General features: G+C 31.8%; 1 protein-coding gene across 2 annotated transcripts in view; it reads right to left on the bottom strand.

The window, feature by feature from the left end:
• Positions 1 to 20,409, bottom strand: part of LOC145335008 (bone morphogenetic protein 1-like) — a 50,635-nt gene that overhangs the window by 7,461 nt on the left and 22,765 nt on the right. The window contains exons 7-25 of one of the 2 annotated variants that reach the window (XM_080180678.1): positions 20,312 to 20,394; positions 20,083 to 20,119; positions 19,801 to 19,906; positions 19,173 to 19,276; positions 17,251 to 17,355; positions 16,844 to 16,929; positions 16,559 to 16,630; positions 15,272 to 15,345; positions 14,980 to 15,062; positions 13,106 to 13,216; positions 12,594 to 12,687; positions 12,015 to 12,081; positions 11,526 to 11,608; positions 10,832 to 10,906; positions 10,182 to 10,260; positions 4,480 to 4,511; positions 1,480 to 1,598; positions 714 to 812; positions 494 to 555 (exon numbers count right to left, since the gene is read on the bottom strand). In XM_080180678.1, the coding sequence (XP_080036804.1) occupies positions 494 to 555; positions 714 to 812; positions 1,480 to 1,598; positions 4,480 to 4,511; positions 10,182 to 10,260; positions 10,832 to 10,906; positions 11,526 to 11,608; positions 12,015 to 12,081; positions 12,594 to 12,687; positions 13,106 to 13,216; positions 14,980 to 15,062; positions 15,272 to 15,345; positions 16,559 to 16,630; positions 16,844 to 16,929; positions 17,251 to 17,355; positions 19,173 to 19,276; positions 19,801 to 19,906; positions 20,083 to 20,119; positions 20,312 to 20,394 (1,571 nt within the window). The remainder of the gene's footprint in view (positions 1 to 493; positions 556 to 713; positions 813 to 1,479; positions 1,599 to 4,479; positions 4,512 to 10,181; positions 10,261 to 10,831; positions 10,907 to 11,525; positions 11,609 to 12,014; positions 12,082 to 12,593; positions 12,688 to 13,105; positions 13,217 to 14,979; positions 15,063 to 15,271; positions 15,346 to 16,558; positions 16,631 to 16,843; positions 16,930 to 17,250; positions 17,356 to 19,172; positions 19,277 to 19,800; positions 19,907 to 20,082; positions 20,120 to 20,311; positions 20,395 to 20,409) is intronic. The other variant, XM_080180679.1, reaches the window with a different exon arrangement.

The raw sequence follows: 20,409 nt of genomic DNA, 5'->3' as shown, positions 1-20,409 counted from the left end.
AAACATTTTTCTATACCATAAGTAGTTTTTTTTTTTAAATTTGCAATGTTAAACTCTATGAAAGATCAGCTCTGTAAACAGGGAAAATATCATTTTACTTTTAGCTAAAGTTAATTTCTTGTTAGAACAAAAGAATGTTTATTTTCTTGGGATACGTTTAATCTTTTGTTAAAAATAGTATTTTTCTGTTTAACTAGAACAGGAACTAACCTAAGCAATAAAAGTCAACAAAATCTTATTTAAACAATAATAAGTAAAAGAATAAACTAAAATCTGGGAGTAAATGACTCCATTTAACTTGACAGACTTAAGGGATAGAGATACCTTACATCAAAGGTGGCTCAATAAAGGGGTAAAAATCCGAATGAAAACAGAAATTCTAATATCTCTATCTAAGAAAGGAGCCGAGATAGGGGTGCTCGTATCCACGTCTTTAAGGATTAACTTTTAAGAGTTATCGCAACTTTTATGAAAATTATTATAATGTTCCTATTGGTGTTCTGGCCATATCTCTCCAGGGCCAAACTCTAAGAGCTGCAGCTGGACATCCACGGTCTAAATGCAAAATAAAATGAAGGGGAAAAACTAATAAGTTGAAGAGTATGTAAAAGAAAACATTGATATATTTTCATAAAATCCAAGCTTTTTTTACATGCATACAGAAAAATTAAGAATGATAGAAAATGTTTTTCGTGTTGAAAATTAAAACTAACCTCCAGGATTTCCCTCAACTTCAAAGTCCGTGAAGTGTAGAAGAACTTTATGTCCAGGTTTTGCATAGATGAACCAGTGGCACACTTTAGAACCAAATTCTTAAATATGAATAAAAATTAAATTCTATGAATCTATATATCAGGATTTGATGTTACACCTGAAGAAAAACTATTTTGCCAGCAACTTTTCCTTAATAAAGATTACCCTGTCAAACGTAGTGGTATTCTATAGTGGCTGACAAATTAATTATTATCTATTTTTAGTCTGTGGCTTTAAATATTTAACCTAAATAAGGACATATAATATGATATAACAAGGAAGATTATGTACAAAAAGTAGAGTAGTAGTATGAAATAAAGTAGAGTTGTAGTATGAAATCATAAGCAAATATACGGCTAACTATTTGGTGTGTGTTAAAGAAAACAGAAAGAAAATAACAGTCTACCCTCCTTTCCGTTTGAAAAACATTATAAATGGGGTAATTTTTTTATTCAGATAATACATCCTTCATTACTTGATACTTAATGAAGAATTGTGTGACTAAAAATAGATACTAAAATTTCCCCTCAGGCTTAATAGAACTCAGATTAAAGAATCCATTTTTGCATTTTTTATGTGTGACATTAGATACATTTGATTAGAATTTTATCAATTATTTTCAACAACCTAATTTTGCTTTCATATGACAGAGTCAGAATAATGCTGTTTGATTGTTTCATAAACAGTTACTTATTGTTTTACAATATTTTATAGTTCAGCCCTTACCTCTACCTGATGAAGTGTATTTGTCTGGAAAGTTTGGAGATTTAATGATACCATTCTCTGCATCTGTAATATTGCCTCCACAGTCACCAAAAGGACTTTGAGCCTCGATAAACATATACCTAAATAATAATTCTCATTCATAATTGTACAGTATACGTTACAAAAAATGACCGGTCTTTTTAAAATGCTATTGCCCCCCTTCTAGTAAAGTTTTAACCATATTTTTTTGTGTGTGCTCTTTATACATTTGTATGCTTGTGTTTGTTTCGGTAAATGAGATTAAAGAACATTTACCAACATTTTGCAGGCTATAAAAGAAGATATTAAAAATGTCAAAAATCAACCAATTATATATTTTGAGTGAATTTTTTCCTACCTCTAACGAAACGGTCTCACTAAAAGTTGGTTCAGCGCCTTGATATTTGAGATATCAATTACCAAGCTAGGATAGTACACAGAGATACCACAGTGAGAGGTTAAAGAAGACTAAACTCCAATATCTCAACCCTAGCTCCACTTTTAGCGAGCTAAAGTCAAACCTAAGACTCATACCTGGAATCTTGAAAATCGAAAATCGAAAATGCCTCGATTCTAGCCTATAAGGGACCCTAAGGGTACTCTAAAGTCATTTTAGACTATGAGTTCAAATGGTAACTGCCTTTTATTCCTTATGCCATTACCAAAAAGCTAAAGAACTTTTTTCTAGCCCTTCTGTGGGCTGAGATCTGGAAATTGGGCACCCTGGGCACAAAGCCCAAATTTCACCGATTTTGTGTTCTTGATACATGCTTTTTGTGCTCAAATGACTTGTATGAGAGCTATGAAGCTGAGTAAGGTGTCTAGAGAAGCAGAATTTTATGCTTGAGATAAAACTCTGAATAACCCCTAGGCTAAAATTAATTTTACTATGTGGTTTTGGGGCTTAAGTAGAATTTACTTTAAAAAATAAGGGTCTGAATTTTTTCATTTTGAATATTTTCTGATCTTTTATAGTCTGCTAAATGTCGAAAAATGTTCTTTAGTCTAATTTACCGATACAAACACCATCATACATGTATATAAAGATCACACACACACAAAATAGGGTTATAACTTCATTACAGGGATGTCTAGATCATTTTAAAGACCGGTCATTTTTTGTAACGTATACTGTACAATCAAATCAAAATTATAATATAATAGGACAAAATATGTTTAATTAAAATCCCTTGAGCTCCAATGTGAAGAATTTGGTCTTTGGTAGATGGTAAATATAATAGTTGATGAAAATATTTTGACATCAAAACTATTAATTCTTTATAACAACAGGGATTAAAAACATATTAAAATAGTGGACAGGTTTAACAAAGAAGAAAATTATTTTGACCAATTGGTCTCTGTAAAAATAACACTGAAAAAAAACAAAGAAAATATACAATTATCTCATACCTGTAGATAAAAAGACATACAGCAGACACACAGAAAACTGTCCCGAATTTGTATTAATTTTGAGGAACAAGACTCCAGTGACGTCATATTTTTCTTTCCCGAAAAAGGGAAGGGGGGAAGAAAATCTCTTCAAAAGAGATGGGGAAAACCCTCTTTTCTCCCATCTCTTTTTTCTTCCCCCCTTCCCTTTTTTTTCTTTCCCCCTTCCCTTTTTCGGGAAAGAAAAATATGACGTAACTGGAGTCTTGTTCATCAAAATTAATACAAATTCGGGACAGTTTTCTGTGTGTCCATACAGCATCGTATGAGGCAAATTGACAAAAACTTTTTACCCAACTTACCCAATCCATTCACCAAAGGTAAATTTGTTTTGGAAAGTTTTGAAAGAGGAGAGAGAGAGAGAGAGAGAGAGAGAGAGAGAGAGAGAGAGAGAGAGATATGTCCCAATTGCCCTGACTGACCAAAGTATTTACTAAATTAGCTTAATTACTTTTCGGATCTAGTAAGAAAAACAATGGATTGTATTTTTTCTCAACTTATGCCCAAAATGAATGTCACATAGTTCCTAAATAATTATATTGGAAGCAACAAATAATCTGAAATAGAAAAGACACATTACTGGCAAATAGCACCATTCTATTTTTTGGCTTGATCCACCTACTTTGTTTTCTAAACTACATTCAAACAAATTGTAGTAATGTCTGTATGATATTGTGGCAAGCTAGATTCCTTGTATTAGCTCAATAATAAATGCCAAGGCAATAAGAGGATTATGTTGATTAAAATTTAAATATAACCTATATAGTATATATAGATAAGCAGCAGAGTGGCTAAAAATAGATGATTCAACTAGTTAGTTGAAAAACTACGTGCCCTTGTTATGACAAACAATTAACTATGAGAACTAAGAAGGAAAAACATTTGCAAATGTTATGGAAAAAACTTTTAACAAGTTTAACGTTTTTTTTCCAGGCAAAGTATAGCGACTGGTAGAAAATAAACAAAATTGTGTTTAATTATCTAACATTTTCGTTTTCTTTAAATACGTATACAATGAGGAAAATCTGACACAATTGTGACTATGAGCAACTTGACTGGAAATTATTAGTTGGGCAAATATTTTCTGATAGCTGAGGGGTGTTTATTTTTTACTAAGTCATTAAAATGAAGCAAGGAACATACCAAAACATACTGACTTACCTTTGTTATAAAGTAGCAAGTAATGGAAGGGCAAGAACAATAAAAGATAATATTAGTCTGACCACTTAAGTAAACTTAACCTACGTATATACCCTACTGGCTTCTGTGTTTTGTGAATAGGTTCACATTTTAACTTTAAATCAAAAAAACTTTAACAGATACTTTTTAATTCTTCTAAACTTAACTCTAAAAATGGGGTTGCAAAGAAAATCCTATCCAAGCCGAATAAAAAATCCAATAATATTTCAAGATTTTATCGCTTAGTCGGTCCAGAATTATTTGTGTATAAAAAAAATTAAATAATGGTCATAACCACATGGATAGGTAGATAATAGATTAATAGATCGATTGGTAAAAAAGTAAATTTCTTACCTTCCCTTGAAACCAGAATACACGGCATCACTAAAAAATACGAAATTATTATTTTTGAACACATAAATGATTGAAAGAAGGACAATAATATTTATAAATAGCTCAGCAATAACAAGGTTGCAAAACTATTTTATGACGAAGGAATAACTTCGAACTTATATTCATTAAAAAATTAGAATTTCTTTTTCTAAATATTCAATCAGACTTATACATATGCACATTATTCAATCGGACGGTCAGTTGGTCATATCATAGTTATAGAGAACCCGTGCTACTAAATATTGATTCAAAGCCTCTAATTCAGATTTCAGCTTAAAATTTATTCATAAAATATTTTTTGCAGTGTTTCGCACACACAGAGAAACACAAAAATGCAAAGTTTCAAGAGAGAAAGGATTTAATGAGATAACTTTTAACTTTTTCTCAAAAACTTTCATGAATAATTCTCCCTTGTTAAAACTACGTATTTAAAGTAAATTTGCTTTGCAAACAAAAATGAAGATATTGAATAAAATTTAGGTAGAAAAGCTACTCTATATATGAGCAACCTATAGTAAATTTGTTTAATAGTAAATTTTGGTGCAATTGTCTCAACCATGACACTTTGGTTGAGCTTGACTTCCGAATTAGCGGGAAGTTCACGAGATCAGTTGGCGAACATACAAACCCCCAATACCAGGAACCATCAAGTTTCAACAGCAGGTTTGAATATAGATTTATTGATGAAATTATTTCAAAGACCTGAAATTACAAAATCAATTAATTCATAATTCCAGTTATTTATAACCACGTAATCTTATTTGCTTTTTAAAATCATTTTCTCTACGGTAAAAAAATCTTTGGAAACTTTGGCTTTAAAGGAAAATTATTTGGTTTAATAAATCATTGTTAATTGCAACAATAAGGCACATAAAAATTACTAAAACATATATTAATCATAATTAAGTTTCATGCTTAGCTGGCTAAAGCCTTTTTAAAACTACATATAATCGTCCTATACACCATTCTTCCTTATAAAATTAACAAATTCTACCTGAAGCTCTTATGGTTTCAAATCCCTGATATACTAGGGTCGTTCACACACTATGAGACCAATGATAGGCCCAATTTTGTTCTCCGAAATCTTCACACACTCATGTCTCATTCAAAAGTGAAAAACGTGGGCGCATATAAACAATCCATGCTGCGTCACTTTATGAAGGGAAAGTCAAAAAAGACGACATTTGCGCTTAATTCTAGGATTAATGATAAGGAATTAATTTTGCACTTGATAAACACAAAGCTTCCTCGAAAAGAGGTTAAGACACACCCCCCGTTTGAAAGTCAAATTAACTTCCTTAACGAGATTCAAGGTTTTTTTTGCGCTGAGCACTAGCAACATTTCTCACTAAACTCAACTCACCTTAATCACATGAGAATGGCCACATCCCGAAAACGTGACAATTTTGCTCCTAACTAAATGAAACCCCGTGAAATGCATACACAATATTATACTCCTCACTAGGACTCATAATACCTCACATTTTAGGATAGAAGGATGGGGATTGGTTTGTACCATACAACATTCCATGCACATGACAATCACAAGATCACATACACAAATCCTAAAATGGATAATCCTATTAATCATGATGTTGTAAATATAACAACTTATACTAAATAATAATCATTTCATAATCAATAGGTAATAAATCATTATTAATAAATCAATAAGTACCTACGAAATCAGGTCGAAATGTAAACAATAATGGTAAAATAAAACGAAATAAATCTTAGACAAGAAAATTAAGATTTATAGGTACTTAAAACTAAATTTGTTAAGCATCAAAAAGAGTAGTAAGAAAAAATGTTTCAAAATCCTTGGGCAGAAAGTTTTTCAAACTTAATGAATAAGAACTGTAATATCTTAATCAACAATAAAACTTTTTAATACTTAAAGAATAGCAAAATAATAATATCTTCGTTAGAATTTTCATTGAAATTATGAAAAAATACCCATTTTTCTTTGTAAAAAATATGAGACTTTAAATATGAATTTTCAATCATTCCTTGATCTGAATAAAAATGTTTTACTTGATTGAAATTCATATATAATTTAAAAAATCTGCTAAAACATACTTGATTTTTTTCTTAGAATAAATATCGAATCACGCAACCTCGACACATTTATTCCTTTTTGGTAAACTTTTCAGGTAAGTTTTATAATGAATTGTACTTTTGAAAAGAATTTAAACTCAATAAAATTAAATTTGAGCATATGAAATAGAAGAATATTTAATCGCATTTCATTTGATTCTTATTTTAGGCATAAAAATAGGCATATGAAAAATGTGGCTTTTTTTACTAAAAAAAATCTCAATTTCCATAAAATAAGAATCAATTGTTAATCATAATTTTTGACAACTGCTTTTATTTTAATATCTGCGATAAAAATGAAGGAAAGGTTAATTTAAAATATGCATAGTTTATCTTAAATTAATTCTGTGATATTCATATAAATAATAATCAATAATTTAATAATATCATACATCGTGTTCATTATTATAAATGCTTATCTCATAGAAAATAGAGTTTATATTTAAACATGAACGAAAATATATGTACCTAGGAAAATAATTGCTATAAATACTTTCTCAAGGTTTAAAATTGTCCGAAGTCGCTAGGTACATATATTACTACGAATCTCTGCTCTCGGAATGAAGAAAAATCTTTACGCGTGGATTATTAGGAATCCTTGCCTCCGGAGTGAAAGAAAAAACTTTATTTGCTTACAAATTAAAACAAATATCTTGATTTTTTGCGATAATCTTTTTAAAATAATAATAAGAAATATTTTAAACATTATCATAATAATTTTACATGTTGTGTTCTTTACTTTAATGCATTATCTCATATGAGAATCTGAGAAATAACATTTTTTAAGCAAACGTGAACCATGAAAAAAATACCTCGAAAAATAATTCTTAAAATCTATTTTTCTCAATCTAAAAAAAATCTGCAAAATCATTTGGTAGTTAATACACAAACTTTGCTTTTCAAAATCATACTTAAAGAAACGAAATCTTTTAAAATCTGCTTTAAAAGTCTAAACAATTTTGTAGAATTCTTGTGCTTAAATATGAACAATAAAATTAGTTGAATAATGAATACTTATTCTTTACAAAACCTTTTTAGGTTCTTTTCACAAGCTTAATATATAACTTGTATTATTTTTTCTTTAAAGATCATTTTCACACATAAATAGTTTATGTTGTAAATTAGATTTGTGGGGTTGGTAGACTTTCAATAACTTTCTGGCGGCAACACCCGCCATATTGCAGGCCCTTTACCCTGTGTCGGGCGGCCAGCCTGGCAGCAGCCAGGTCGATTCTTGATTCACAACAGCACCAACCTCTATATCAGAACCGGCTGCAACACAACCAATTTCAGCATCATCATTGTGAACGGCTACAGCCTCACCTGCCGTAGCAATGTTATCAACAGCTACGGCAGCATCTTTAACATCAGATTTGACTGCAACACAAACAACAGCGTCAACTGCAGAAATAACAGGTTTCTCAATAACAGCATCACAAGCAGAACCAACAGGTTCATCATTAACAGCTACGGCAGACCCAACCGGTTCATTATCAACAGCTACGGCAGTACCAACCGGCTCATTATCAACAGCTACGGCAGTACCAACCGGCTCATTATCAACAGCTACGGCAGTACCAACCGGCTCATTATCAACAAAGAAGGTACAGGGGCTGGGTGCAGAACTTGACTTGTAGACTGTATTCACACCAGCACTAGCCTCATGGAGCAACCTACGACTATAATAACTGTCGCAATTATTGGTGCCACAGACACCAAGCTTATCCGAGTTAGATGAACGACGTTCCATCTCTCTAAGCCTTCGGTATATATCACGTACTTCTTGGCGCAACTCCATGGAAATTTTAAGCACTCCCATGTCCATTCTCACCTTCTCAACAACGTCGAGGTTCCTGGCGACAGTGCTCGACCTCGCGTCGTCTGAATCATTGTCAAGCCAGTGCAGAATTTTCGTACACTGCTCCAACGACGCATAAACTTTAACTGCAACAGTTTTCTGTTCACTAGCTTCATACAAATCACGCTTGAACTTGCGCATCTCACTAGTCTCCACGGCAGATTTTAGACTTTTTATTAGGTCAGATTGGTCCTTGACCTCACTAAAAATGTCACGAATTGATTTTAAATTCACATTTTCACATGAACTAAAACTTTGGCAGGCTTTTAGATTTTCATAAAACACTTTTATCTGTTCGTCAAACACCTCTAGCCTTTCATTGCCAATAGCGATAGCTCGCTCAATTTTCTGCTTTTTAGTGAGCACCATATTGATTCACTAGGTAATTATTTCACAGAAAAATTGTCAATGTTTTTTTTTTCATCAATACACTATATGCTATTGATCTATTGAAGAATGCTAACGCCTATTCTCCAGATTCTTTGAAGAATGCTAATGCCTATTCTTCAGAACCATTTGAAGTTGCTTGTGCAGCTCCTTCAACCATCAGGTTATTTGAAATTTGCTAATGCCTAAACTTCAACCTTCACTTCTTTGAACTTGCTTGTGCAGCTCCTTCAAACATCAGGATATTGAAATTTGCTAACGCCTAAACTTCAAGTCCTTTGAAATTGTCTCAACCATGACACTTTGGTTGAGCTTGACTTCCGAATTAGCGGGAAGTTCACGAGATCAGTTGGCGAACATACAAACCCCCAATACCAGGAACCATCAAGTTTCAACAGCAGGTTTGAATATAGATTTATTGATGAAATTATTTCAAAGACCTGAAATTACAAAATCAATTAATTCATAATTCCAGTTATTTATAACCACGTAATCTTATTTGCTTTTTAAAATCATTTTCTCTACGGTAAAAAAATCTTTGGAAACTTTGGCTTTAAAGGAAAATTATTTGGTTTAATAAATCATTGTTAATTGCAACAATAAGGCACATAAAAATTACTAAAACATATATTAATCATAATTAAGTTTCATGCTTAGCTGGCTAAAGCCTTTTTAAAACTACATATAATCGTCCTATACACCATTCTTCCTTATAAAATTAACAAATTCTACCTGAAGCTCTTATGGTTTCAAATCCCTGATATACTAGGGTCGTTCACACACTATGAGACCAATGATAGGCCCAATTTTGTTCTCCGAAATCTTCACACACTCATGTCTCATTCAAAAGTGAAAAACGTGGGCGCATATAAACAATCCATGCTGCGTCACTTTATGAAGGGAAAGTCAAAAAAGACGACATTTGCGCTTAATTCTAGGATTAATGATAAGGAATTAATTTTGCACTTGATAAACACAAAGCTTCCTCGAAAAGAGGTTAAGACAGCAATGATTCTTTTGAAATTTTTCAATTATTTGACATGATAGCTTTATATAGGCTAAAATAAAAATACTTTTGTTTCAGCGTTTTATGGACATAATCGTCCTTTTCTAAATGTAATTATATTTTTTTACATACACATGAAAATAATTCAAATACAAATATTGTTTCCATCCCTGGAATACTGAAAGGACTGGAAGATTGGAAAACTATGAGACTGTAAAAATTTTGACATCATATCAAAAATTTTCCCAATGATAAAGGTCAATTTATATTCAATAATAAAATTGTGTGCATAGCCAAAATAATAATTTAGTTCCTGTCAGTATGAAGGAAAAGCTGAAGTCCCATTGTTCCTCTGGGTGATACAACAGGTCCAGGTGAACTCGTTGAACAATATCTAAAATCAAATTCTATTACTTTACTCTATTACTTTACTAAGTCGAAAATCTCAAAACCTATATCCGAGGGATGAAGATGAAAAATGGGGTTTGAATAATTAAATATTCTTTAACTGTCTACAAAGAATATAAGCTATCCAAGTCATATAATATAAGTGCACTTTAATGTTCGTTTAACATCTCATTTTCAATTATTTTTCCTAATGCTGTTATGCTGTTCTACGAATCTACATTTTTCGTTTTACATTACGCCTTTTTCTCTTCTCTTACAACTCCCCCCCCCCCCCCCAATCTAATGTTTCACCATTTAACAAGGCTCGGTGCCCGCAGCCACATCAGTCGGTCGTGGGGCCTAATAAAAGTCTAAAAATCAACCACGCAGCTTTCTCAGCCACCCATTAAGCCTGAGTCTCAGCCGCGCAGCTGAAAGAAATAATAAGCCACTGAAAACCCTATTCACTGGAAGCCTCAACCACCAACCTGCAACCCCCCCCCCCCCCCCCCCTCCCACTCTATTACGTGAAACTATCCCTGCAGACACAGTTGACTTGTGAAAATATATTTACTGACCTGCCCAAAAGTTGACTTTCTGTAGGGTTTGTTATTGTGTAGATTTCTACATAATCTTCAATACATTGCTCTCGACTTAAAATGTAAAATGTATTATGTTAAACAATGCGATTATTGTACTTAGAGTCTTCAGTATAACGCGTCGTAAATCTTAATATTAGAAACTAAACAACTGTCATAAAGGTTTTGTTTGAACATAATATAGAGTTAGATTATTATTTTTTTTGTTGGCATAGAGAATATTCATTAACATTATTGGGGATGATAATGAATATAACTTTATATCAACAAGAATCAACATACCCAAAAATTAGCGAAGCTCAAAATACCCCACAAAATATTAAAAAATTAAGTGAAGCCGAAAATCCAATAAAGATATTTACTCTGGGCCAAGAGAATCTTTGCATGAAATTTTATAGGCATAAGAAGTAGATATTGTGAGTGTAAATTATGTTTCTACTGTTCATCTATAAGTAATTTATACAAAATAATATTGAAACATCTTCACATAAAAATTGCAAAAACACTGACAGACGAAAAAAAATTTCTAATTTTATGGTAGCTTCGCAACTTAAAAGAACAGTGCAAAATATAACTTATGTATTCTGGCATTTTACATTCGTGTGTATAACAATGTAAGAATTTTTTGTCTTCTTATCTGCGTTGTAACTCATCTTACCCAACAAAATCTTACCCATATGATTTCCAATTTCCTAGAGAGCTGTTGCTGTCAATACCATCAGCTCTCACTCGGAAATGATCAAATACCAACATAACCTACAAAACAAAGTTATATCTTTATTAGAGAAGCCACTCTTTAAGAGTTTTTGTCTGTTCCTTTACCTTCTCCTCACACTTTCTTCCCTCCTTCCCTGTCTAATCACCCTCTTCAATACACATTCCTTTTACTAATCCTTCAACATATTACATTAACATTCAATATATAGATTGTAAACTGAACCAGGCTAATAGTGCACACTGCCACCGAACAAGGGATGTTCAACTAATGGAACTGTTCCAAACTTTTTACTTAAAATCACCAGTCAAAGCGTTAAAATGATTTGGACAAAATTTCTTTTTTACTTTTTTTTTGGGTGTTGGAGAGTTGTTGACATCCATGGACAAAATCTAATGATAGAGAGATTAGATATACACAATTTCTAAGTGATTCTACTTAATATACCTGCTGTGTTGGTTTTGACCAGAATAAGTAGGTACAGTTGATGTCATTTGGATAGTTTTGAGGATGCCTAAACAAAATATTCTCATTTCATTTTATTTAATGCAAGAAATGTTAAACAGGAAGGCATTGTGTTAACATTTGATTTTTACAGGGTTTTAATAAAATTGAGACTCAAGTGTCTGCAAAAATGAGCCATGTGACGTCAATAGATCCTCTTTTTAAAAGGGTTTCTTTTCCACTTCTCCTCTCATCTCTCCCGTTTATGACGTTTATGAAATAAAATTTTGGTCTGTTGTGTGATAGTTTGAACCATGGTAACAAATTATTTGGTATTAAAAGTTGACACTTTTTCATTTTGATAGGATTACAACGAAAAGGATATATAACATAATGCAAAAACATTAAATATATACATACACACAAAACAGGTTTATTTTGTATAGAAACTAGTTTGCCGTAAAATAATAATATAATTTTATAAATAATTCATACAATACTTTAAGACAGTAAACAGACAAACAGACGATCAAAAACATATATATGTTTTGCTTAATAAATTATACTTTTTTGTTCTGTTACCTTGGTGAATTAAATCTTCCATCAAGCTTGCTGTCAGTTCTATATTCAAATCTGCAACTTCCATCTGGTGACGGAGTTCCAGGGATTTGGTATTCTAAACAATAAGATTAACATTCCTTCATTTCTAAACAAAAACTGGGTAAACAGTGAGTAGACTGTAAAAATTTAATAATGTCAGTTGCGCGACATTAATAGTAAGTGCAGGAGAGAGACAGTTGCGCAGTTAGGACTTTTGAATAAGAAACAAAACATTAAAGAATACATTGGGAGAGATAAAGAATGGATGAAGGAGAGAGAGATAAAGCTTTACAGAGTTTCCGTGATGGGGTATTTTTTCGATTTCCCTACCTCTTTAATCCAGAGCTCCTAGATGTCAGGACCGTAGCCGTTAGTGTTGGAATAAATAAGCAATGTCATAAACAAAATAATGCTATAAAAACAGACATAAAAACTGTAATCTAATAGAGTAACTTTTCTACTAATAGAGAAACCTTACTACACATAAATGTTACCTGTTTCAAAAGAATAATTTGCCTTGAATCCAGCACCTGACTTTGATCCAGCTTTAAACAAAATGACCAGCCTAGGACCTGGACTGTTGATCTTCTTCGGAGTTTTCTGTCCTGGATAAAAATTTCGCACAATCAGAATTAATTCCACTGGTTATAACCTAGGTTTAAGTCGTTTGAAAAACAGCAGTTAAGCTACTAAAATGACAATTAATGTCTATTAGACTTCTGCAAAGCATTTAAACATCTACTCCCCAAAGAAAAATCGATCCTGTAAAAATATATCCCGAAAATTTTCCATTTCAAAACTAAAATTGAATGTGGAATGCCGACTCACCCCCTCCCCCCTTCACTTCAAGTCCCCTTTAGAGTCCTCTAGAAATACTAAATGTGATAAAGTTATGCCTTGACTTGATATATAAAACAATGAGGAAAGTTTGTATTTATGGCGCCAAGTCTTAATGAGCAAATAGAATGAATTCTTATTAAGGCAATACTCATATTATTAAGAGAAGGGACAGTCTCTCTTTATAGGTTTTTTTTGTAACTGGTTTAAAACATGGTTGACACCAATCATAATCTTGCAGTCATGCTTTATTGTTTTTTTTTTGTTTCATAAGCTAAATTGTTTTGTGACTCAATAATTATGCTTGTAATTTCATAATAAATTCACAGTTATAAATGTGAAGAAAAAAGGATAACACGGCATCCCCTGCGTATGGGGATGCCGTGATATGTAGGGTAAATTATAATTGAATCAAAACTATCTTCTTTTAATTAAATTGTCTTTATAAGTGAATGATATGAATAAGAAAAACCAATCAATAACATCTACTTTTCTCACTGATAATTAACTTTGATACTGTCTTAGGTTTGGCATCATTACAAATAACATTCACACATAAAAAAACCATCTATAAACCTTTTTCATTATAATCCTGATTAGAGTAGATAATGATATATTAAAGTTTCTTTATTATGAAAAGAAAATAGGATGAAAAATGAAAAACGAATAAAACAATATTTTAAATACAGAAGTCACCAACCTCCCCCCCCCCCTCTAATAATTGTTACAATTATGTTTTAGAATTACAGCACTAACAAGCTTATTTCTACATTTCAGATAAAACAAAGACAACATCCATAGGGCGAAGTTCTAAAATAAGAAGGAAGGACAAAGGAAAATAACTCTTGTAGAGTGTCAGAACATTATTTTATGAGTCTAAACGAAATTGGACATAACTTTGCTGCAAAATTGCTTTAAAACAGGAGACAGTAAAGGTAAACATACTTTCAATTATTGGATTTGACTATATAGATGTCTCGCTTTATGATGGTGTACCTTGTTGTTCTAGGAATAATTATTACAAACATCAGAAAATAGGATAATTATTTCATACAAAAAGTTGTTGTAAAAAATATAAAAATCCCCAGGTTTTAAATAGAATTGCTACGCTTCCTAAATCGTACCTAACTGTTATAGAAATCATAAATATTACAAAGTTTAAAATCGATAAGACAATTATAACATGAAGAGAGCTAAGCGTTACGAACAGACCGACCCTAATTATAGAAAAGCTTTGCTTTTAAAAGGATTATCAAATTGTTATCTAGTATACATATTGCATATTAAACATCTTTCTTTAGTCAAATTTATTTCTCTGTTAAGTAACATAAATTATTTTTTGAAGTAGCAAAGGCAATGCCATATCTAAAAATTCTCTAGAGAGTAAAGGCTGATTATACAGATTCAAATTTTGTTTGCATACAAGTGTAATGACTTCCCTAACAGTAAAGCTCAACTAGTCAGACAAAAAAACATAAATAAATATAGCGTAGTGATGTATATTGGTAAATAGTTTGACAGATTCACTTACCACAGAATTCAAAATCATGATTATTATAATTATGTTCTTGCTCCTGACCCTGGATATACACCTTCACATACCCATCTTTACACCTAAATATTGTAAAGAAATTTTAATTTTATTATATTTTTGAATTATAAGGTAATACCTAAAAGCATTTAACTCACTTATCATTAGATGTGCCCCTGACAAGGCAAACTTTGGGTAATGTTTGTGACCGTTCCTTAAAACTCATCTGTCAAGATGTGCTCTTGTCAATGTCAAAATATATGATAATATTTGTGAGCGTCTCTTAACTTACCTGTCATTAGTTGTGCTCCTGCCAATGTCAAACTTATCAAAAGACAAAACCACTCTCTCTAAATTCTGGCTATCCTATAATTAATAAGAGATTTATATGTAACATATTAAACATACATATAGATTTACTTTTGTCATAAGCAAAAGTATAATTGTTTAAACAAGTTAACCCTTACAGATCGGGCCCCCTCTATCTCGGCTTCTGTTACAGATAAAGACGTAAAAATTTTTTCTGGTGGTTCATGTGTATTTTTAGAGAAAATTACTTTTTCTAGTCATAGCGGTCAGGCCGCTCCTTAGCCGCTTTTTAGCGGCCAGCCGCTAAATTTTAAAACAGCTGTAAAGCGGCCAATTTTGCAGCTAGGATGACCAAATTTTAGGACGCACTTTTATTTTTCATAACAAAAAAATTACTTTTTCTGATCATCGCCGAAATACGGCAAATAACGGAAACCGCCATATTCGGCGGTTATGGCGGTAAAACGGCGGTTGGCGGTGCCAATTAATATTTTTATATGTTTATTTTTGCTCAAGGAATTACCAAAAAAAATGATAGGTCTCTAGCTGTAATAGAAGCCACGATATTCATGATATATGTCTGTAGTAAAAGCCGGACAAAAATCGGTCATAAAGTCGGTCAGGGTGCGGTCAAACGGTCATAACACCACTTTTCTCATAAGGTCATTGATATCTCAGTATTCACCAAAAAAATTTTAGGTTTCTACCTTATACACAAAAGTCATAATGTAGAAATTAAGATTTATTTAGAATTATTTTAAAATTTTGGTGCTACCCAACCGACTTTGACCGGACACCACGACCGACAAAGACCAGATATCCTAATAAAATCAACTCTTGCCGACGTATAATTACTAAACTTAAAAAGTCATGAAGTCACAACTCTCTATCTTACCTACAAAAAAAATGACATTGAAAAAACTAGAGGGGGGGGGGGGTCATATTGACCCCCCCCCCCCCGATCTGTAAGGGTTAAGATCTTAGTTTTGATAAAAACTATAAGATCACAAATTTAAAAATCAGTAATGTCAAGAATGAGATGATTCCCAGTGTTACTCCAACCAGCAATATTATCAGTAAAAGCACATAAAATTCCCGAGCCCATATAGGCGCTGATTATTATCCCCTGAATATAAGGACTTTCAAACAAAGGGTGTGCAGTCAAAGGGTTAGTTATCTGCATGTTGAAGGTCACATTATGCAAATGATTGATAAATAAATTTGATAATTGATTTAATTTGAGTTTTGTGTAAAAAATACTTTATTGTACCTGCATTCCATAAATGAAATATCTACAAACAATGTGGGGTAGGTATGGGAATGGCCAGCTAGGACTGAACAGCTAAATATTTAAAATTATTGTTTTAAAAATCATTAATTATGATTTTATTTTCCAGGCTCGGCATTTTACAGCAAATCATCAAAGAGATCGCTAATTTGAAACTGATTGCATTAATGTAAATGAATGCCTGTATAACAACAGCAAGATAATTTAAAATGTTATAATTTCCGTTTGACTTTATATTTTGAGATATATTGCATAGTGGACATCTACCTGTCCACTACTTTCTTTCTTGCTCAGAATCTTTTGATCACATTCAGTTCCTCTAATATGCTCAGCATCATCATGTTGAATAAAATCTAAATAAAAAAACAAAGTACAGTTGTAGGTCATCTAAAAAGAAGTTGGTTTTCCATGGTTTGTGTGCCATTTTTTGTTTGAAAATGTGATCTTTGATGATAAAAGAATAGACATAGGCATTATTTACGAACTATTATATGGAGCTTGAGCGAAGCTGCCTAAAGTAACATTTTTTAACATCGATTCGGACTCTAAGCCGACATCTTATTAACGCTAGCTACGGAGTGAAAATCCTATTTTTCTTTAATTTTGCCCTCCAAGAAAAACCGACGTATCACTGCAGTTAAAAAATAGGTGCGCTGATGATAATCTTTATTTACCTAATTTAACATATTTATCAGAAAACTCAAAAAGTCCAAAGAATCCTCTATTGAATACTGGAGCTGTTCTCTTCAGAGTTGTGAAGGTTACAAATAAAACATTCTGCACATTAAATCATAAATCATAGGAGAAGCTTCTTACGTACACACTGTGTCGAAAGTATTCAACATAATGTAATTTTTGGCATATTACATTTTTATTTTGTAGCAGAATTTTGACGTTTCAAAAGGTAATGTTTAAAAAAAATTATCTTTGTCTTCTATTTGATGAGCTTTGCTTTATTGAATTATTATAGAAGAAATATTGCACAATATCAAATACTTTTGCAAAAACACATTCATTCTTAAAATGTAAATACTCTTTTCATTTCTATATTCTAAACATAGAAGGGATTATATAACCTAAAGGTAACAGGGCAAAAATTTAATCTGATATAGGTAACAAACAAGGAAATTTAATTTAATAAATAGCTTAAATAAACAAGTCTAGGGCAATCCTTATTCAAAATTAACAGGATGTCCGTATTTCTCCTTATTTGTAGCGAAAGATATCGCTAATAGCTGAACCGATATGTTTCTTCTCTATAGTGTATCTTCCAATAAATCCAGGAGATATTTTTAACTATTTTAGGGGAAAGTACTTGGTCTCTCTCTCTCAAGAAAAATAGCCCTTGATTTACAATTCCAACGATCGGTCCCAGCATTGGTTAATATGTCTTCTCCTCCTAATGAGTAAATGGCTCTTTTCGTTTCCTTTAATATTAAATTCAATGATTCCTAAAGAGTGGAGGGTGAAAATGTAGGAATATGCGAAATCAGCTTTTCTTTCTGTAAAAGTTGCTGACAGAAACATTATTTGATAAACTAATAACATCTTTAAAGAGACTCAGCATATCTTTAATCTTTATCACATGTTCTGCCTTTATGTGCTAATAAGCAAAAATTAAATATTATAAAGACAAAGATAAACACAATTTATTTAAAATGGATAATATAAATATGACTAAGCAATAGTGAAAAATCGTGTACTGTATCGTTTTACAGACAACTTCCACGAATAATAAAATTTAAATTGTTATTCATACAATTTTTAATTTTATTATCCGCGGAAGCTGTCTATGATACAATTACAATAAAATAAAGAGCAAAATGGAAGCCCTAATTTTTTTTTTGTAATAAAGGCAGACTGTAGGCAGTTCTTGAAAAAGAAACATTTGTATTTGAAAACACTAAGCAAGTCAGTTACAGTTTTAGTAACTCTCTTCGGCGAATTAACATACTTTCGTGCAAATAATAGGGGAAGAAAAGCTGCTGACATTTTTTAAAAATCTTTTGAAACCTATGAACATTATAATATCAAATAAAGTTCTTGTGAAGAGTCAAAAAATGATTAATACCCTGAAATATAATATCTTATTAATCTTATAATATCAAAATAACAAGAACAATAACAGACATAGCAAATAAAAGATAGATAGTTCAAATGAAATCAGAAAGCGGTAATAATACTGCTTAGATTTAAAAGAACAATAAAGAGAACATTAGTTAGACAAGAGCACTAACATTTGTGAGTGTGTGTACTAGTCTGTAAAGGCGTGTAGGTGTACAGAACGAAAGTATATCCATAAAAAGAAAATATTACATACGGGGTCTCACTAATAATAGAGAGGGAAGACCCAAGCTATAAAGTGTTTGCGCTATCTGAAATTGTTATTACAAAGATAATGCTCTAATCTGATTGAAACCCACAAAATCCTCTGGATTCCTAGGTATTAACGCTTTTCGATAATCCTTTTTTTACATTTCTTTTCTTTACAAAAATATTTATCTTCAAGAAATTCAACAAATACAATGTACGAAAATCATTTATAAATTAAATTAATTAAATTTTAAGCTCTTAAAAATGAATATGATTAATTCCTTAGTAGAATAGATGACAAGATTTCTCATTTGTCCGCAGTAGGTTCCAATTTTCTCTGCAAGATTGTCTGGTCCATCATAAATAGTCACGCGGTCAAACGGACAACTAAAGAGTTTCAGTTATATTAAAAATCATCAATAAATAGACCACTGATATCTATCAAATTATGAAATCATAAATTGTTGTATACAGGCTGATCTGCAGCCCACATTTTGTATTCTATGCTTAGATGTGAAGTTTATTCAGTGCAGTATATCTTGGTATAATTAACCTTCTCGCAACCCCTTCAAAGTAGCTAAAAACTTGTCCTGATTTTATACCAGTCTTCTCTAAACGATCAGTCCAGACGTTTACGCGATCTTACTGACAAACTAACATGTGACATAAAACTAACATCAATATGCATGTTTATTACAAATAATGTTAGTTTGACTTAAACAAAACAATAACTAGAGTATATATATTCCGATACGGTCCTTCTTTACAGAGAAGCTTCTTATAAGTCTATGGAAGGTTTATAACTATCTTAAAACTAAAATTAAAAGTGAAGGGTGGACGTAACCCCTCCCCCTCCTAAAAGTCACTGAGGCGTAGCCGCTTGTAATAAATATGGTATATAAGAAACGTACTGTGCTCCTCCATAGAAAAGATCAAAATCTCTAAATTCCAGACGAATTCTGTGTCCTGGATCTCCAACAAACTTGTAGGAACACTTCATATTCTTTGGATAGGTTCCTGGAGAGAATAAAAGAAATCATTTTAAATTACAGAAACTTTTAAGCAATATTAGTTTATGTTTAAAATCGGTTGATAAATGCAAAGATGCGTCAAATTTCTGATCCTTCCCCTTTTTCCAATCCCAATTGTTTAAAGCTTGTGGTGCGCACCCCTGGATATTTATAATTATTTACCTGGATATGTAGGTGAGTAAACTTCACCATTCTTTTGCTGAAACAAAATCTACATTGTTTATGGAGTTTTATATAAGTGGATAGCTGACATATTCATTTGACAATTTCTATTGACATTTAGACTATGTACCATAAATATGTGAAATAACAACTACAATTAATTGGACAGAGTTGATGGGGTTAGAATGACCCAGTCGCTTGTAAGAGGGATTACAAAACTTGAGTATACCTGACTTCCATGAATATCAAATGAACATAAAGAACTTCTTCCTTCTGATCGAGCATTGTTGGTTCCAATCATTCGATATTTATCTTAAATAATATTTT

This window comes from Acartia tonsa, chromosome 13 (genome assembly GCF_053477335.1).
Source record: "Acartia tonsa isolate MP-2025a chromosome 13, ASM5347733v1, whole genome shotgun sequence".
NCBI classification, from domain to species: Eukaryota; Metazoa; Arthropoda; class Copepoda; order Calanoida; family Acartiidae; genus Acartia; species Acartia tonsa.
Note: the sequence above shows the minus strand (reverse complement) of the source record. Positions and strands in the feature narration are given on the sequence as shown.